The sequence below is a fragment of the Triticum aestivum genome, chromosome 6A (assembly GCF_018294505.1).
Source record: "Triticum aestivum cultivar Chinese Spring chromosome 6A, IWGSC CS RefSeq v2.1, whole genome shotgun sequence".
NCBI classification, from domain to species: Eukaryota; Viridiplantae; Streptophyta; class Magnoliopsida; order Poales; family Poaceae; genus Triticum; species Triticum aestivum.
In genome coordinates this window covers 128,248,243-128,265,320 of record NC_057809.1, presented here as the reverse complement: position 1 = coordinate 128,265,320, position 17,078 = coordinate 128,248,243, and the positions used below count along the sequence as shown (strand labels likewise).

Below are 17,078 nucleotides of genomic sequence, written 5' to 3'. Positions count from 1 at the left end.
TCGTACTTGCATTTTCCTTACTTTTGCAAGTCGGGTGTGCACGGTTTTACACCTCTCGGCTAGCTTAGCTTATACGGTGTAAGTCGAGATCCTATTCACAGGCACTCGACTTAACTATAAGCCGAAATCAAAACAGTGGCTCTCAGCGACATAAAGTGACATGACGGCCGGCTGACGCTGACAGAGGTGTCACGGGCACGAGCGTACCACTCAGGTTAACTTTCCAACCTGGGACGTCATGTGTGTCATGTAAGAGCATCATCAGCAGATCCCTTAAACCGTGGTAGATCTCTTAAACCACGGTTTGTTTTAGAGTTGGTTTAAGTTGCGGCCGAATAAACCCTTTAAAATTAATAAAACCAAATATCGCTTACATTTTTTCCCACGTCTTTTTTTTTTCGCCCGTGTCCACGATCAGCTAGCTCGCTTCTACAAAACCGATGAACAGTATACAAAGCGGCCAAATACGAAGCCGCCAGCGTCCAACTAGCTCGAAGTGGCCAAATACGAAGCCACCGGCAGCCAAATACGAAGCCGCCGACGTCCAACTAGCTCGAAGTGGCCAAATACAAAGCCGCCGGCGGCCAAATACAGCGCACGAAACTCGAATCAATCCAGGACCTAGATAGCTAGCTAGCTCCTCCGTCCGCCGAATCGATTCGAGCGAGCAAGCTAGCTCCTCCGCCAGAAGAGAGCGGGCGTGGCGGCCGGGTCGGACGGCCGGCGGGCCCGGGGGCCGAGAGCCGAGACGGGTGGACGGGAGCGAGTCATGAAGGTTCTGATGGCAGTTATCTTTTGCATGTACAAACATCTTTGGATTGGCTTCGAAATCCTTATTTTTACATGTTCGGTGAGGATGTTTTCCACGCCCTTAAAAACATTTACAGGTCAGAGTCATTTACGGGTTTTATTTGGATCGTTCTTTCCACCTAAAATTGTAAACCGACGGTTATTTTACAATTTAACGGGTTTGCTAAAGATGCTCTAACCCGAGTACCATAGGACACCCAAGGTGCGTTTTAACGGGTCTGTATACGTAAGCCGAGAGCCTCGTCGGCTTCTTGGCTTGTAGGTAAGTGCAGTCACGTGGCTGTTGTAAGCCGAGCATTGTTTGGTAAATACACGACATATATGTAAGTTATGATTATGATTAATACATGGTGTACGCGTAAGTGAGTACTTTACTAAATATTTTTGGCTTACAGAAAAATCGGGTAGTGCCATTTGGTCCCGAGAGCTCCTAGGGCCTGCCACGTGGTATGAAAACCAAGTGTTTCCCAAGTGCACTCGGTAAGACCAGTGTTGTTCTTGGTTTGCCCATATTGCATTTTTTTGGTTGCTTGTTCGAACAACCCCGCAATTCAAGTAACAAAATACATACAGCTATATCCAACAGCTCAGCAAGTTCACAACCATATATATAGGACAGTACAACCATATGAAACCAAGCAGGCATACATAGGATGAAAGATGCAATATATAGTTCATAAGCATATATAGTTCCAATTTCACAACCATATATAGTTCACACATGCATACATCTCCACCAAGTTCACAACCAAAAGCATGCATACATCTCCAACAAGTTTCAAGTTCACACCAAGCATAAGTTCGAAGTTCACAACCAAATCAACTTAGGACGATATATGCAATGTGCTCAACCGTTGAGAATATAGCATGCATGCCCACCGTCGACGACATCAGCGAGGCAACCTACAAGTTCACTACCACAAGCATGAGTCTTCAAGTTGAAAATGCAAAGGATTGATAACGTTGAAAGTTTAAGAAGTATGAAATAGAAGCACCACTACTTGTGTGCTCTATCATCCCTAATAAACAAATACACCTTACATCGATAAGGAAAAATCATTAATTCGGTGCCAAAGCCGGTTGTTGTTTTGTGCATATTTTTAGTTTTACATAAAATGGATATCTCTGAACCTCAAAATACCTTGGGGATTTTTGATGATTTTTTCGTAAGGAGAAAGTTCTAGAAAGCACTACAAGGTGCCGGGGCCACCTAGGGCCTGGTGGGCCAACTTGGCACCCCTCTGCATCACCTTTCGCTCATCTTTTGCCTATAAATCACATATCTTCCGAGACCCTTCGTACTTTTTTTCGTGATTTTTTTTCACCGCAGCAAGTTCCTGTTCCGAGGAGATCCAATATGAAGTCCTATTCCAGTGTGCTGCCAGAGGGGGGATCCATCATTGGAGCCATCTTTATGAACCTTGCTGCCACCATGTCCATATCCATTATCAACGAAGCCAAATTGCGAAGGGGTTTCAAGTCCAGACGCCTGAGAAAACTGCACTATCTATCAGGGTTTCGGCGACGAATTACCTAAGATCAATCATACCCGAAGGTCCAATTAGGAAGAGTGATCACACGTGGAAAAAGCCAAGTCATGGGATGAAGATAAACGTTGATGCCTCCTTTTAGTATGAAACACTCTCTGGTGCCCGTGGTGCTGTGGCTCGTGATGACCGGGGTGATTTTATAGCAGTAGCAAGTTGGTTTATGCCCAATATCCATGATGTGGATTCAGCTAAGCTAATGGCAATAAGAAATAGACTGTACTTGGCGGGCCATATCCGCTGTACCAAGATGGAAGTTGTGTCTAATTGTTCCTTTGTCGTTGATTATCAACCAGATTGAGGACTATTAGGCCCTGAGATAGCAACTATCACAGAGTGCAAACAACTGATTGTAGACTTTGCAAAGATATCCTTCAAACACTGTCTTCGGGAGGCAAATCAAGTAGCAGATGAAATAGCCAAATTTAACGTGTCATCAGCTAACTTATGAATTTCAACAACCACTTTCTAAGCACCAATCAAGAATTTTCCAAGCCCTGCAAATTAAACATGGCATCATTGTCAAAATTCAAAGTTACCGGCCGGTAAACATGAATCCACTGTGTTTGGCCAATACTCTTTGAACTCCCAATTCCTTATGAGATGTCAAGGCACGCAGGCCAAAGCACAAAATGTACCTCCCCTGCCCTAAGCTCCCCAATACTTCATACAGGAACGAATGAAGGTCGGCGGGTCTAGAATCTATACGGCACTCATGGATGTACACTTAGCATCTGAAAGATCGTGGATGTCGCCTAGAGGGGGGGTGAATAGGCGTTTTAAAATAATTACGATTTAGGCTTGAACAAATGCGGAATAAACCTAGCGGTTAATTTGTCAAGCACAAAACCTAAAACAACTAGGCTCACCTATGTGCACCAACAACTTATGCTAAGCAAGATAAACAACTATGTGATAGCAAGATATATGACAAGAAACAATATGGCTATCACAAAGTAAAGTGCATAAGTAAAGAGCTCGGGTAAGAGATAACCGAGGCACGCGGAGACGACGATGTATCCCGAAGTTCACACTCTTGCGGATGCTAATCTCCATTTGGAGCGGTGTGGAGGCACAATGCTCCCCAAGAAGCCACTAGGTCCACCGTAATCTCCTCACGCCCTCGCACAATGCAAGATGTCGTGATTCCACTAAGGTACCCTTGAGGACGGTCACCGAACCCGTACAAATGGCAACCCTTGGGGGCGGTCACCGAACCCGTACACTTTGGCAACCCTTGGGGGCGGTCACCGGTACCCGTCAAATTGCTCGGGGCGATCTCCACAACCTAATTGGAGACCCCGAAGCTTGCCCGGAGCTTTACACCATAATGAGTGAGCTCCGAACACCACCAACCGTCTAGGGCGCCCAAGCACCCAAGAGGAACAAGCTCAAGGGTACCAAGCACCCAAGAGTAATAAGCTTCTCAACTTGTAAATTCCACGTATCATCGTGGAGAACTCAAACCGATGCACCAAATGCAATGGCAAGGGCACACGGAGTGCCCAAGTCCTTCTCTCTCAAATCCCACGGAAGCAACTAGTGCTAGGGAGGAAAATGAGAGGAAGAACAAGAAGGAGAACACCAAGAACTCCAAGATCTAGATCCAAGGGGTTCCCCTCACAAAGAGGAGAAAGTGATTGGTGGAAACGTGGATCTAGATCTCCTCTCTCTTTTCCCTCAAGAACTAGCAAGAATCATTGGAGGGATTGAGAGTTAGAAAGCTCGAAGAAGGTCAACAATGGGGGAAGAACACGAGCTAAAAGGATAAGGTCCATTGGGGAAGAAGACCCCCTTTTATAGGTGGGGAAAAATCCAACCGTTACCCACCAACCAGCCCGCGGCCAGCGGTACTACCGCGCCTGGCCAGCGGTACTACCGCAAGGCCGCGCGGTACTACTGCTTGCAACCAAGCGGTACTACCGCACGGCTGTGCGGTACTACCGTACCGACCCACGGTACTGCCGCAACCCCAGCACAGAACCGATAAACAGACGCACAGGAGCTGGGGGCGGAACTTCCGCACGCGCGGTACTACCATGCCCCCCATGCGGTACTACCGCGAGGCAAAAGTCCCAGCCAGGGGAAAAGGGAAACTTCCGTGCCTACTTCCGCAAAGAAACGGAAGTAGCAAAAACCCGACACAGTAGTACTGCCGAGGGGCGGTACTACCACCTGACCGCATAGTGCGGTACTACCGCACGGCGAAAGCGGTACTACCGCGGTAGGTGCGGATGTAAAAAATTGCATCCGCTCCTACTACCGCAAAGGGGCGGCACTAGCCTGGTGGGCAGCGGTAGTGCGGCTCCAGGGGAGCGGTACTACCGTGCCACTGCACGGTACTACTGCTGATGCCTACGGTACTACCGCTTTCCTGGGAGCAGTACTACCGCAACCAACAACGGCAGCCACACAAGGGAGGCAAGAAAACGGAGGAAGCTCCAAGGAAGAAGGAGGGGAAAAGAAGGAGACGTGTACGTGATGAATCCACCCAAACCTTTCCAACGCGGACCCTGACAAAACCACACTCAAGAGAACAAAAACTGCCATAACTTCTGCATATGAGCTCCGAATTAAGCAAACTCAAGCTTGTTGGAAACAAGACGACGAGTAGCATCAAAACAGCGATTGATTATTGTAAGAAGAGGCAGGGGAGGTATGCCAACAAATAGAGGAGTGAAACCTCCAACCGAGAAGAACCGACAAAACCTCCAACAACGAAAACATCATAGAGTATGCAAGCAAACTCCGTTTTCGATGAACTCAAGCTTGTCATCAAGATGACCAAAAGCTCTAAGACTCTCAAAGAGAACCAAACAAGAACCAAGAAATATGATGCAAGGATGCAATGGTTTGAGCTCTCAGCGAACGATACGATCAAGCTACTCATCGAGAGCCCCCCTTGATAGTACGGCAATCGATCCTATAACCCAGTCTCCCAACTACCATCATGAGACCGGTAAAATAGAAAACCTATCAAGGGCAAACCTTTGCCTTGCACATGGTCCACTTGAGCTAGATGAAGACGATCTTGACTCCCTCAAGTTGGACCACCTTTCTTGATTGGGTTGACTTGATGAAGACTAGTTGATTGCTCCCCCATACTCCACTATGGGTGAGCCACTCTTCCGCACATCTTCACAAGTCCATTGTCACCATAAAGGACGGCAAGCTTCAAGCATTTGATCTCTTCGTGATGCTCCACTTGAACTTGCACACCGCAACCTAACCCCACAAAGAATCCTCACGAAGACCATGGGTTAGTACACGAAGCGTAATTGACAATGCTTACCATACCATGGGATCACTTGATCCCTCTCGGTACATCTTCTACGCTTTGTGGGTTGGTCAACTTGATTCACTCTTTGACTTAGTCTTGATCAACCTCTCACAAGATCAATCTTTGGATAATTCCTTGAATAACACCTTGGTCGACACAAACTCTCCTTGAAATCAACACATGCACTCCAAGAAAAGCCTATGGACAAAACCTTCAAATATAACTCAAGGAAACCATTAGTCCATAGAGATTGTCATCAATTACCAAAACCAAACATGGGGGCACCGCATGTTCTTTCAGTATCAGCACATCAAATTAAAGAATACACCAACATAATACTCAATTCAGATTCATATGTGGCAACAAGAAAATGGATGTTGCTTTGTCTCATCCTCTCCACAGCGACATTCCTTCTTCTTCACCTCGCTCTTCCTTCCTCATCCCACCCATCGAGTCTCAGACCATCACAACACTGTCCTTCTCCGCCCAGCACGGCACCACCGCTGCCCCTGATTCTGCACCCATGCGCCGACGTGCTAGCCACTCCACCTCACTCAGCGGCGCGGCCGGCCCCCTCCCATCCTCACTGCCCGCAGCACGACGCCGCCGTCAACCCTGCTTCTCCACCCACATGGCTTCAGCTCAATGGCGGGTTCCTATTCTCTAGACAGATCCGGCCACAACCATGGGATCTAGTGTGATGACCACACCACAGCCCTGGCGGCACCCTGACACGGCATCATTCCTTCGATCGATGGGACAGGCTGGGAACGAACGAAACGACCTACGAACTCCCTTTTTATGAGTTGTGATGACCATATGGCCACACCACAGCCCCGGGTAAACCAATCCCAGCATCCCACCATCTTCTTGGTGCAGGTGTCCCTTCTTCCAGGGCCAGTAATCCATCCATCTCATACATACGTACATTCTTTGTGCTCGTGACAAACCAAACTGCTCGCAGTTCGCTGTGTGCGCTTGACACTACTAACGCTTCTAAAACTGTCATAGATGACGTTAAGAACCCGACGGCCAAGGACCTTGAGTCGGATGAAGCCCTGTGGGCCCTTTATGAGCGCTGGTGCAGGGCTCATGACAAGAAATATGACCATGCCGAGATGGCTTGCCGGTTCAAGTCATTCAAGGAGCGGGTAGAGTATCTGCACGATTGTAAGTAACACTTATGTTCCTTCAGATCCAGAGGAAGCAGCCATTCACCTTCAGCAAAGGGAAGAGGTCAATTCAATTCTTGAGAAAGGCGAATGCGTCCCAGTCTACTATGAACATCATGTGCCAATGGAACTAGGTCCGTTCGCAGATGAACCAATTACGCAAGAGTACTAGCTTGTTGATGAATATCTTGTTGGAGAATGTTGAAGAGATGGATGGATCCGTTCAGTGATGTTTGACCATGTTGCAGCAGAGTAGTAGTTTCCTTATGGAAATCCCAGAAGCAAGCTATTCACATGTTAAGGTTCAAACAATGCATTATCTTGAAACTTAATAGCCTATAATCTTAGTCACAAAAAGATTACAATGAATCTCATCTATAATCTATAATACCTAAATAGTTGATCCCCACTATCCTACTTCTCTTGACATGCAAGCTATCCACCTCATCAACCTGCCACTTCAGCAATTATTCTTGCTTTTAATTAGTTTTTTTAGACAACCACCTTTTAACCATTTTTTGTTAATGTTTACACATGTAGCGGCGGTGTCCACCGAAGCCCAATGGTCTTGTGATTCACAAACATAACAAAGAATCCCCACCGTCTCATTAAAGAGAGAATTTCTTATTTGGCTCTTTTTTAAAATTTCCTTCCTTATTTGGCCTAAAATAAATTCTCTTCCCTATTTGACATCTAAAGTATATTTTTGTTTCTTATATGACACTTTCGTCCATTTTAGGCAGTAACAGGGTTAAGTTCAAGGTGAGAAGACAATTTTCCCGCTATTTTGATTAGTTCATCATGTTCTAAACTACTCCAAAATACAATATTACACATAGTCACATACTACTAACAAATCCTCCAATTAGCACATCGTTCTGAATTTGATTACACGTTCCAAAAGTACAGTATTATACATAGTCACATCACAATCACATACTAGTAAATCCTCCAATTAAACACGGTCTCCTGCACGGCTCGGCACCAGGAGTAAATATATATGTATGTTACCTATCCCTGTAACTTTACCAGGAGTAAATATATATGCATGTCTCGAGTTGTGCCATCGATCTACTTGCCGGCGACTTATACTTAGTACCTGCCAAGTGCATCTAGTGAAAATCGATCCAGGAATCCAGCTGCTTACGTACTGCTTGTACGCGAGTATTCCAATCGGCGGCCTCACCCGCAGCTAGCTTATACGTGCATCTCGCCGAAAAGTGCTCGACGTATTACAAGCTATGTCTAGTCGGAAAGTACACGACGAGTCACGACTTGTACCAACATCCTCTTTCACCAATTACCTTTCGTTACCCGTTGCACGTGTCGCCTAGATTGCCGGATCACGGGGCTGTAGATGTCGACGCCATGGCCACTCCACCGCTCTGCCCATGGCCTCACTGGCGAGCTTGGGTGTCGCTGTGCTATCCGCAAAAAAAGGTATTGTAAGTTTGGATGTTTTGTACGAGCTTTTACATGCACATACCACTTTACCTAAGGAACAAAATACTGGAGCTTACATATACATGGGCAGCATCTGTTGAACACCCCTAACATGTGTGAACTGAGTACTTTTTAACTACACCCAGGGTAGTTACACAACACACTTGGGGCAAAATGACCGTTTCACCTTGCATTTAACTCCATTACTGGCTAAAATGGACTGAAATGTCATATAAGAAACAAAATTAACTTTAGATGTCAACTGGGGAGGGGGGGTGTTATTTTGGACCAAATAGAAAAGCAAAATTTAAGAAAGGGCCAAATAAGAAATTCTTCCCTCATTAAAAGGCCCAACCGACTCTCTCTCTCTCTCTAAATAAATAAAGGACCAATCTATCCCTGGGCAACGATACAGTGGGGCGGCTATGTAGAAAAGAAGCGATCTCGCCGTATGGTCTTGGTCCTCTGGCACGACCGCCGGTCTTAAGGGCATCCGCCGGTTGTAATTTTGTTTCCGGTGTAGACCACTCTGGTGCTCTTTAGCCGCATTTGCCGGTTGTAATTCCGTTCCCGGTGTAGACCACTCTGGTGCCCTTTAGTGTCGTCGACATGGCAGCGATAGTGCTGTTTTCCCTCTCTTTGTTTCGTTCAGCGGGAATCAGTGTGGCACCCTATAGCATCATTCAGATGGCGGCTTTCGTCCTCCTCTCTCTCTTTTCCGGCGAAGCTACTCCAATGTTGGTTGGGAACTCATGGAGGTTGGTTCCAGTCTGATCAGGTGTACAGGAGTCCCATGTTCGCTTCCTTTCGGACTAGGAGAGAAACAGTTGGGTGGAGACGCTGTCCAGGTTGTTGGAGTATAATGTCCGGCCCTCTTTCTCAGATCTGTCTTTTGGTTGCATTGGCTAGAGCATGCACTTCTACATGGTATCAGAGCCAAGAGGTCTTGAGTTCCAGACCCGGCTGACGTAATTAAAATACAGCCCATTTTCGGTCCACGTTTAGGCCTGAGGGAGCCACATGTGAGGAGAAGTGTTGACGTATAATGTGCTGCCCAGTCTCTTCCATCAGATCTGATGAATGAACTGGTTAGGTGCATAAACTTACAACCAACAGGTTCAGGATTCAAAACCTAATAAATGCAATAAATAATTGCAGCCTATCCCCGTTTCCGTTGCCCACGTCATATACCTCCAAAGAAGCATAGACATGAAGGGAAGTGTTGGAGTATAATGTTCGGCCCTCTCTCTTAGATCAGTTTTTTGGTTGCATTGATTAGAGCATGCACTTCTACACAGGTATTTCAACCAATGATGGTCACGCCTCTGCTACTCATCCTTCTACCTTTAGACCTTCCTTTTTTGCTTAACCCACCAGCTAATTTGACTCCAGTCAAATTCGGATAGTTGGATTTGATAGTGGTTAAGGTATGCTGATTTGATTTGGTTACGTTAGCTAGGAGCCATGCCCCCTGGGTGGGATTGAGTAATGGTATGCTGATTAACATAGATCAATCCATCCGCGGTGGATTTGATAGTTGTATCACGTCCGCGGTACCGAGTAGCAGCAAGCTCCAATGCAGATCGATACCTGAAGCGCCATACTGCCCCTCTGTTATTTATTGCACCTAGATGGAGGCAGTGGCAAGGTTGAGCGCGTCGGCCATGGCACGAGGATGTGAGGGTTTTGGGGAGAGATGAGAAATGGGGTGGGCGTCAAAGGAGGACAAAGGTGTCCATGCGGACACAAACAAGGCTCAAATTTGGACCAAAAATGGATAAAAAAAACATCATGTCCATTTGTATCGTCGCGTTGGGCCGCGTACTTTGTCCATGCGGACCCAAACAGACCCGGCTGGACCTGAGCCATGCAGGACACAATTCGGTGGATACTCCACGAAACCAGAACAAGGGAACAAGCTGATGTGCCGTCTTCTGATTCATGCATTTCGTGGTGAAAGGTTCTCACTACATAAACATTGAAACTAACCAAAGATACGCTAAAGTTCTCACGCCTCAGTCATTGGCGACCAACTCTGTGCTTCCGTCCTTGGCAACCAACTCTGTGCTTCCGTTTTCTAGCCTCTGAAGGACCAGCTGCTTCTTTGGAGCAAAGCCTTTGGCTATCGACACGGAGCTTACATCCACGACAACGGTATCGTCTTCCTTGAAGTCACCCTTGAGGACACCGAGAGCTATCTCGTTCTCCACCATCTGCTGGATCACCCTCTTGACGGGCCTGGCACCGTAGTTGGGGTCAAAGCCAAGAGCGCCGAGATGCTCCACAGCCTCCGGTGTGTACTGAAGGTGAATCTTCTGTTGCAGCAGCCTGTTTTTGACCCGGTTCAGCTGCAAGTCCGACACATTTACAATTGCGATCAGGTCAACGAAAGCCAAACAGTGAAAATACAACTAGAACTTAGTTCAGTGACTCAAGCAAATTTGCATGCAAGTAATTGTAAGGCATTTACCTGTATCTCCACAATGCGATTTATCTCTGTTGAGTCCAGTGGTTGGAACACAATGTATTCATCTATCCTGTTCAGGAACTCTGGTCGGAATGTCTGCCGAGCAATCTCAGTCACCTGCTTTTTCATTACCTCATACACCGCGTCCTTGCTGTCTGTTGTGTTTCTGAGGGTGTCTAGGATCAATGGTGAACCAATGTTCGAGGTCATGATGATCACACAGTTAGTGAAGCTCACTGTTCTGCCCTGGGAATCAGTTATTCTTCCATCGTCCAACAGTTGCAACAAGATGTTGAAGACATCTTGGTGTGCCTTCTCAATCTCATCAAACAGAACAACAGAGTAAGGCCTGCGGCGAACAGCTTCCGAAAGTTGGCCCCCCTCCTCATAACCGACATACCCCGGTGGTGCTCCAACCAAGCGAGAAACAGCATGCTTCTCCATGTACTCACTCATGTCAATCCGTATTAAGGCATTCTCAGTGTTGAAAAGGAATTCAGCTAGCGTCTTTCCCAGCTCAGTCTTGCCTACACCTGTAGGGCCCATAAACATGAAGCTTGCTATTGGACGGTTAGGGTCCGATAGGCCTGCCCTAGAACGACGGATTGCATTGGCTACTGACTTGACTGCAATATCTTGGCCAATAACCCTCTTGTGGAGTACATCCTCCAGTAGCAGTAGCTTTTCCCTATCCGATTGTTGAAGATTTGACACTGGAATACCAGTCCACTTGCTAACTATCTCAGCAATATCAACATCAGTCACCTCTTCTTGAAGCATCGACTTTCCTGACTGCTGGAATTCAGTAAGGTTTTCCTCAGCCTCATCCAGCTGTTTTTGTAGTGTCAAAAGCGTTGAATATTTGAGTTCAGCAGCACGGTTCAAATTATATTCTCTCTCAGCGGCTTCAATCTCCAGGTTAACTCTGTCAATCTACCACAGATAAAAGATGGAGAATTAAAGACACAAATCTGGCACAAAAAAAAAGAGCAGAACATGCATGCACCTACCTCTTCCTTAATTGATTTTATACGAGTCATCAACGATTTCTCATACTCCCAGTGTTCTGAAAGGTTTTTCTGCTTCTGCTTGAGGGATTCTAGTTCAGCTTCAAGCTTGCTTAGTCGTTCTCTGGAGGCTTTGTCAGTATCATTCTTCAATGAAAGCTTCTCCATTTCAAACCTTATGATTTCCCTGTCGACCTCATCCAACTCAATAGGTTTTGATGTAATCTCCATCTTCAATTTAGCTGCCGCTTCATCAACTAGATCAATAGCTGCACACGGAAAGATAAATACATAGTATAAGACAACGAACGAATTAGCCCCTAGCTCCCGATAGTTGTTCCATAATATAGTACATGACATACCTTTGTCAGGCAAAAAACGTCCAGTGATGTAGCGATCTGATAAAGCAGCTGCAGCAACAAGAGCACCATCTGATATCTTAACACCATGATGCATCTCATACCGCTCTCGCAGGCCACGTAGAATAGAAACTGTATCCTCAACTGCTGGTTCACCACAGTAAACCTGCTGGAACCTACGTTCAAGAGCAGCATCTTTCTCAATGTACTTCCTGTACTCATCTAATGTTGTTGCCCCAATGCAACGGAGTTCCCCACGGCCTAACATTGGTTTCAACAGGTTACCAGCATCCATTGCCCCACCAGTGGCTCCTGTAACAGAAAAGAGAATTAAGGTCCAAGGACAATAATACTCACAAGTCAAACAACATAATATAGGAAGGTTGCGCTAGTTGGGACTTATGCAGCATCAATACAGATATGTTTATGGCACACAGATAAATTATTCCAAAAAATGGCAATACGCTGATGAATTTCTAAATTATATGCCATAGGATTAGGGATCTGCAAGAGAAACAGTGGGTGACACGCTGAGATGGGAATAAGAGGAGTGCTAAGGGAGCAAAAGAATCAGTACAAAGAATTGAGCTGGGGCATGTCCACCAAGTATCCAACATGTATCTGGATTTCTTTTCCTTTATTCATAATATCGATATTTCTGATAATTGTTCAGATACTGTATTGATACCATACCGCATATACCCAGCTTTGCAAGTATCAGTGTTTCAGGCGGCCCAGGAGCTAAGATTACTACTTTGGCTGTCTGCTTACTATCACAACTGTATAGAGAATTACCAATCTAATCTACCATTTTAGAGCTCGACTTCAATAAAGCTCAACATGCAAATGGCTGATGGCATACTTAGACATACATACCTGCACCAACAACAGTGTGAATCTCATCAATGAACAAGATGATTTGTCCATTAGAAGCAGTGACCTCCTTCAGAACAGCCTTAAGTCTCTCTTCAAATTCACCACGATATTTGGAACCAGCAAGTAATGCTCCCATGTCCAACGAAATAAGCTGAAATATTGCATATTTATGGAGTTAGAATGAATAGCCAATTTAATCTCTTGATACGATTATTTTCCAACTTTCCTTGCAAAACTCTAGGGGGGTGGGTGTACCGAAGCAAAACTCTTATTTGATTATTTGCTTTTTTCCAACTTGCTTTCCTTGCTAGCCCTGCACATCCTCCTATACCCACTAAATGAAAAAAGAAAAAGATAACCCTATTTGTGTAGCTCAGGCCATAAATGCAACCTGATTGTTGGTTACTACTTGCAGGAACATCATCTTGAACGATTGGTTGTTTGCTAGAAATAAGAAACAAATGCAACACTGCCATCCTAGACAGTGACATGATTTGGAGAAACATATACAATCATAAAAGGACAAGGTTTCCATCCTCAAGAGATAAAATCAAATATGCATTTTCAGGTAAAATAAAAAAAAATACCTTTCTATTTTGTAAAGGCTCAGGAACATCTCCCCGCACAATGCGCTGAGCCAATCTGCATGCAACAAATGCAAAGCAATTTTTCAATACGTCTCCAGAATATGTTATAAGTTGTAGGTACGCTACAGAAGATCCAGAAGTAAGCGAATAACGCGTTGCAAACTACACATTCTGAATTCTCTACAAAATAAAGAAAAATATGAGAAGAACAAGTAATCACCCTTCAGCAATCGCAGTTTTGCCAACTCCTGGCTCGCCAATAATTACAGGATTATTTTTAGTTCTTCTACAAAGGATTTGAATGCATCGGCGCACTTCATCATCACGTCCTATAACAGGATCAAGTTTTCCACGCCGAGCTAGTTCTGTCATGTCGATACCATACTTCTCTAGAGCTTGGAACTTCCCTTCTGGATCTGGCAACAGAAATAACCAACTGCATTGTTATCACGCCAAATTACAACAGAAAACAATCCTTCATTATCATGTGTAAGCATGACGAGCAGTCGTGCTATCAAAACATCGATTCTTTTTTATAGAGAAGGTATCATGACTAGTCTACTTGAACATCCGAAAAGAACATGAACATCAGTATTACTGTGAAATGTATGCCTATTTTCTTTCCTCGGCTATGAAATTTGAGACAGAACTCACAATTAGATATAAAGATATGGCAAGATGGCACATTTGTTAGTTGGCTCTTGCATATGTCATAAGTTCACCCATATATAAACATAAAAGTAAGAATAATCACTTGCAAACAATCCAGGGATCAGAATATAATTATAATATAAGAGACAAGGGCATTTCTGACAGTTAAGATATGGCATATGGTGCATTTGCTAGTTGGCTCTTGCCTGGATCATAAAATCACCAATACAGACATCAAAACGTTACTTGCTAGGAATCCTCAAATAAGAATATCATGCAAGACAACAGCATTTCTGGTGGTTCATTCCCGTAATATTTCAAAGATAACAATATACCCTATATTGAAAAATAATTATTACAGGAATAAGTTTATTCCCATGCCCCATTTGACTGAAACCACTGCACTGCCACTGAATTTAGCAAATATCAATAGAGATGATTTAGAATCAGATGAATCAACTTCTGAATTAAAAGGTAAACTAAAACAATCATGCTGGAAAAAGAACTGAGCAAACGATAACAAGAAAGAAAATTGAATGATATCCATTATACATACTCTGATCTGTAACTCGCTGGCTACCACGTACAGCAGAGATAGCTTCCTTCAGCTCATTCTCACCAATCTGGAGATCTTCGAACAACTGTTGCCCAAACCTCTTATCCGCCGTGAATGCTCTCAGCATGTGCTCAACTGATACAAACTCATCGCCATACTCTTTTTTGTACTTTATTGCCTTATCCAAAATTAATGTGAAACTTTGCCCTACAACTGGCCCACTTGTATCACCACTAACCTGCCAAAGCAAGAGCCCATAATGATGTTAAGGTTTTGAGCATATACCGACTTATCAAACTTAACTACCATAAATAGTGCTAGAACCTTGGGTTGTTTAGCAATAAAGTCATCAGTAGCTCGCAGGACTGATGTGTTGTCTATCCCAGCTTTTGAAAATATTCTGCGTGCTAACCCATCCTTCTGCTCCAAAAGAGCTTTCATCAGGTGCTCAGATTCCACAATCTGTTGTTTAGACAATCTCGCTGCCTCAACTGCACCGGCAACCCCCTCCCAAGCCATCTCAGTGAATTGATCTGGACTTATCTGTTTGATCACAGAAAATTAAGAAAAATGAAGAGATTAGCTATTATCCATAAGCACAAATACTGTCTATGAACATTATGCAAGCATTGTTAGTGCACGATCCATGTACCGAAGCAAAACACATGATCTACGCGAGTACCATGCATAAATATACTATATAAACGTATGACAACTCGTAGTAAACTGATAATGCTATTCACCATGTCTGTCCAATGAAAGGTCAATCAATTTTCATGACACAACTGTTATGCTTCAAATCTCCACATCACACACACACAACACCAAATTACCGACGTGCGTGAATCTAAGAAGTCATTTGTTCTAATTTTAAGGGTAAAGCTGAGAGCTCATGAACTAGAGAGGGAATGCCAGGTTCCTTCATCAGTTTATGATCACCAATTTGGAAAATAATTCATCTGATCAATACAAGCACTACAAGATTAGAACATCACAGGAAAACTATTAATCTAACTGGAGAATAGCGCACAATGGAGAAAACAAAGTACAATTCGGCAATATCAGTGTGCTACGGGCCACACATCTGCATAGCCGACTGAAGTTGCCACTCTCAGTGACCAAGGAAAAAAAAGGCAAAATTGAACGGCACCGGTTCAGTTATTCCAACCTGAGACGAGGATGAGGTGCTGTACCGAGCCGGCGGCGTGGAGTGGAAAAGCCGGCGAGGCGGCACCAGGAGGCCACCCCCGCCCCCCGTGGGGAGCCTGGCCATGGGAGGAGCGAACCACGAGGGCCTGCTGACCTTGGCGGCGGTGGAGAAGGGGCTTCCCCCGGCTAGCGGCGCAAGTGCGCGCGGGAGGGGCTCGCGGCTGCCGGCTGCCAGGCGGCGGGCCACGGCGGCGGCCCGCGCCGCGCGCGACAGCCTGGACGCCGCGGAGAGTGCCATCACGGGAGGGTTTAGGGTTTAGCTGTACCAATGAGGATTCGGGTGCGTGCGTGCGCAATGCTGTTTGTGGTGGGACGGAGACGATCGGCGATGCTTGGAGAAGGGGAAAGAAGGAGAAAAGAGAGAAGCGGCGGAGGAAGGAGGAAGATGTTGGAAGACTGGAGAAGCTTCTCCGAGCTACGGGGTTCCTCCTCAGGCCTGTGCGCCTGCCGTCTAATCTGGGCCGTCACTTCTAGCATCGACGGCCTATGTTTTACTTCAGGAAAATGGAATCACTGGACTGCAGAATTCGGTTTCCAAAGCTCGTAGTATTCTGATCTAAAACGCCTTATACTCCTTCCATCCGGAAATACATGTGAAAAAAGATTTATTCATTTCTTTCACAAGTATTTCCGGATGGAGGGAGTATTAATTTAGCAAAAGGACCTGTGCATTACAACGGGAGAAAAATAAATCATAATCTACAATGACAATGACCCACTTTGCCGCATCACCGATATACACTATCACTCTCAATTTTGTGAAGTCATGAACAACTTTTGAAATCACGAACAATTTTTTAAACTCGTGCATACATTTGAAATTGTGAATATTTTTCAAATTCGTGAACACTTTTACAAATTTTCGAATATTTTATAAAATCAAGGACATTTTTGAATTCATTAACATTTTATACTATCTGCAAACTTTTTAAAAAATTGCTAACATGTTTTGAAACAATTTTCTTGAATTGGTGAACGTTTCTAGAATCGACAAACATTTCTAGAATCCACCAATTTCTTGAAATTCAGGAACATTTTTTTATTTTACAAGCAAATCATAATCTCCTATGGCCATGATCATATTTTGCTGCATCAACGAGATACACAATCACTC

General features: G+C 44.8%; 1 protein-coding gene across 1 annotated transcript; it reads right to left on the bottom strand.

The window, feature by feature from the left end:
* Positions 1-10,026: 10,026 nt before the first annotated feature.
* Positions 10,027-16,342, bottom strand: LOC123132468 (chaperone protein ClpB3, mitochondrial). The gene is made up of 10 exons (XM_044552259.1): positions 15,924-16,342; positions 15,080-15,298; positions 14,756-14,993; positions 13,769-13,964; positions 13,549-13,603; positions 12,962-13,112; positions 12,089-12,397; positions 11,730-11,995; positions 10,723-11,652; positions 10,027-10,600 (listed from the first exon to the last, which is right to left on the bottom strand). Exons 1-10 carry the CDS (start codon positions 16,200-16,202, stop codon positions 10,268-10,270), a joined length of 2,976 nt encoding a protein of 991 aa, XP_044408194.1. The 5' UTR covers positions 16,203-16,342; the 3' UTR covers positions 10,027-10,267.
* Between the last annotated feature and the right edge of the window lie 736 nt (positions 16,343-17,078).

Bases quoted from the DNA above. Each gene is read 5' to 3' on its own strand.
- LOC123132468 (XM_044552259.1), bottom strand. From the start codon at position 16,202: ATGGCACTCTCCGCGGCGTCCAGGCTGTCGCGCGCGGCGCGGGCCGCC. The intron at 14,994-15,079 runs GTTCTAGCACTA...TTGCTTTGGCAG, and splicing joins TTATTGCTAAACAACCCAAG to GTTAGTGGTGATACAAGTGG. The intron at 13,965-14,755 runs GTATGTATAATG...TTCTGTTGCCAG, and splicing joins CCAGCGAGTTACAGATCAGA to ATCCAGAAGGGAAGTTCCAA.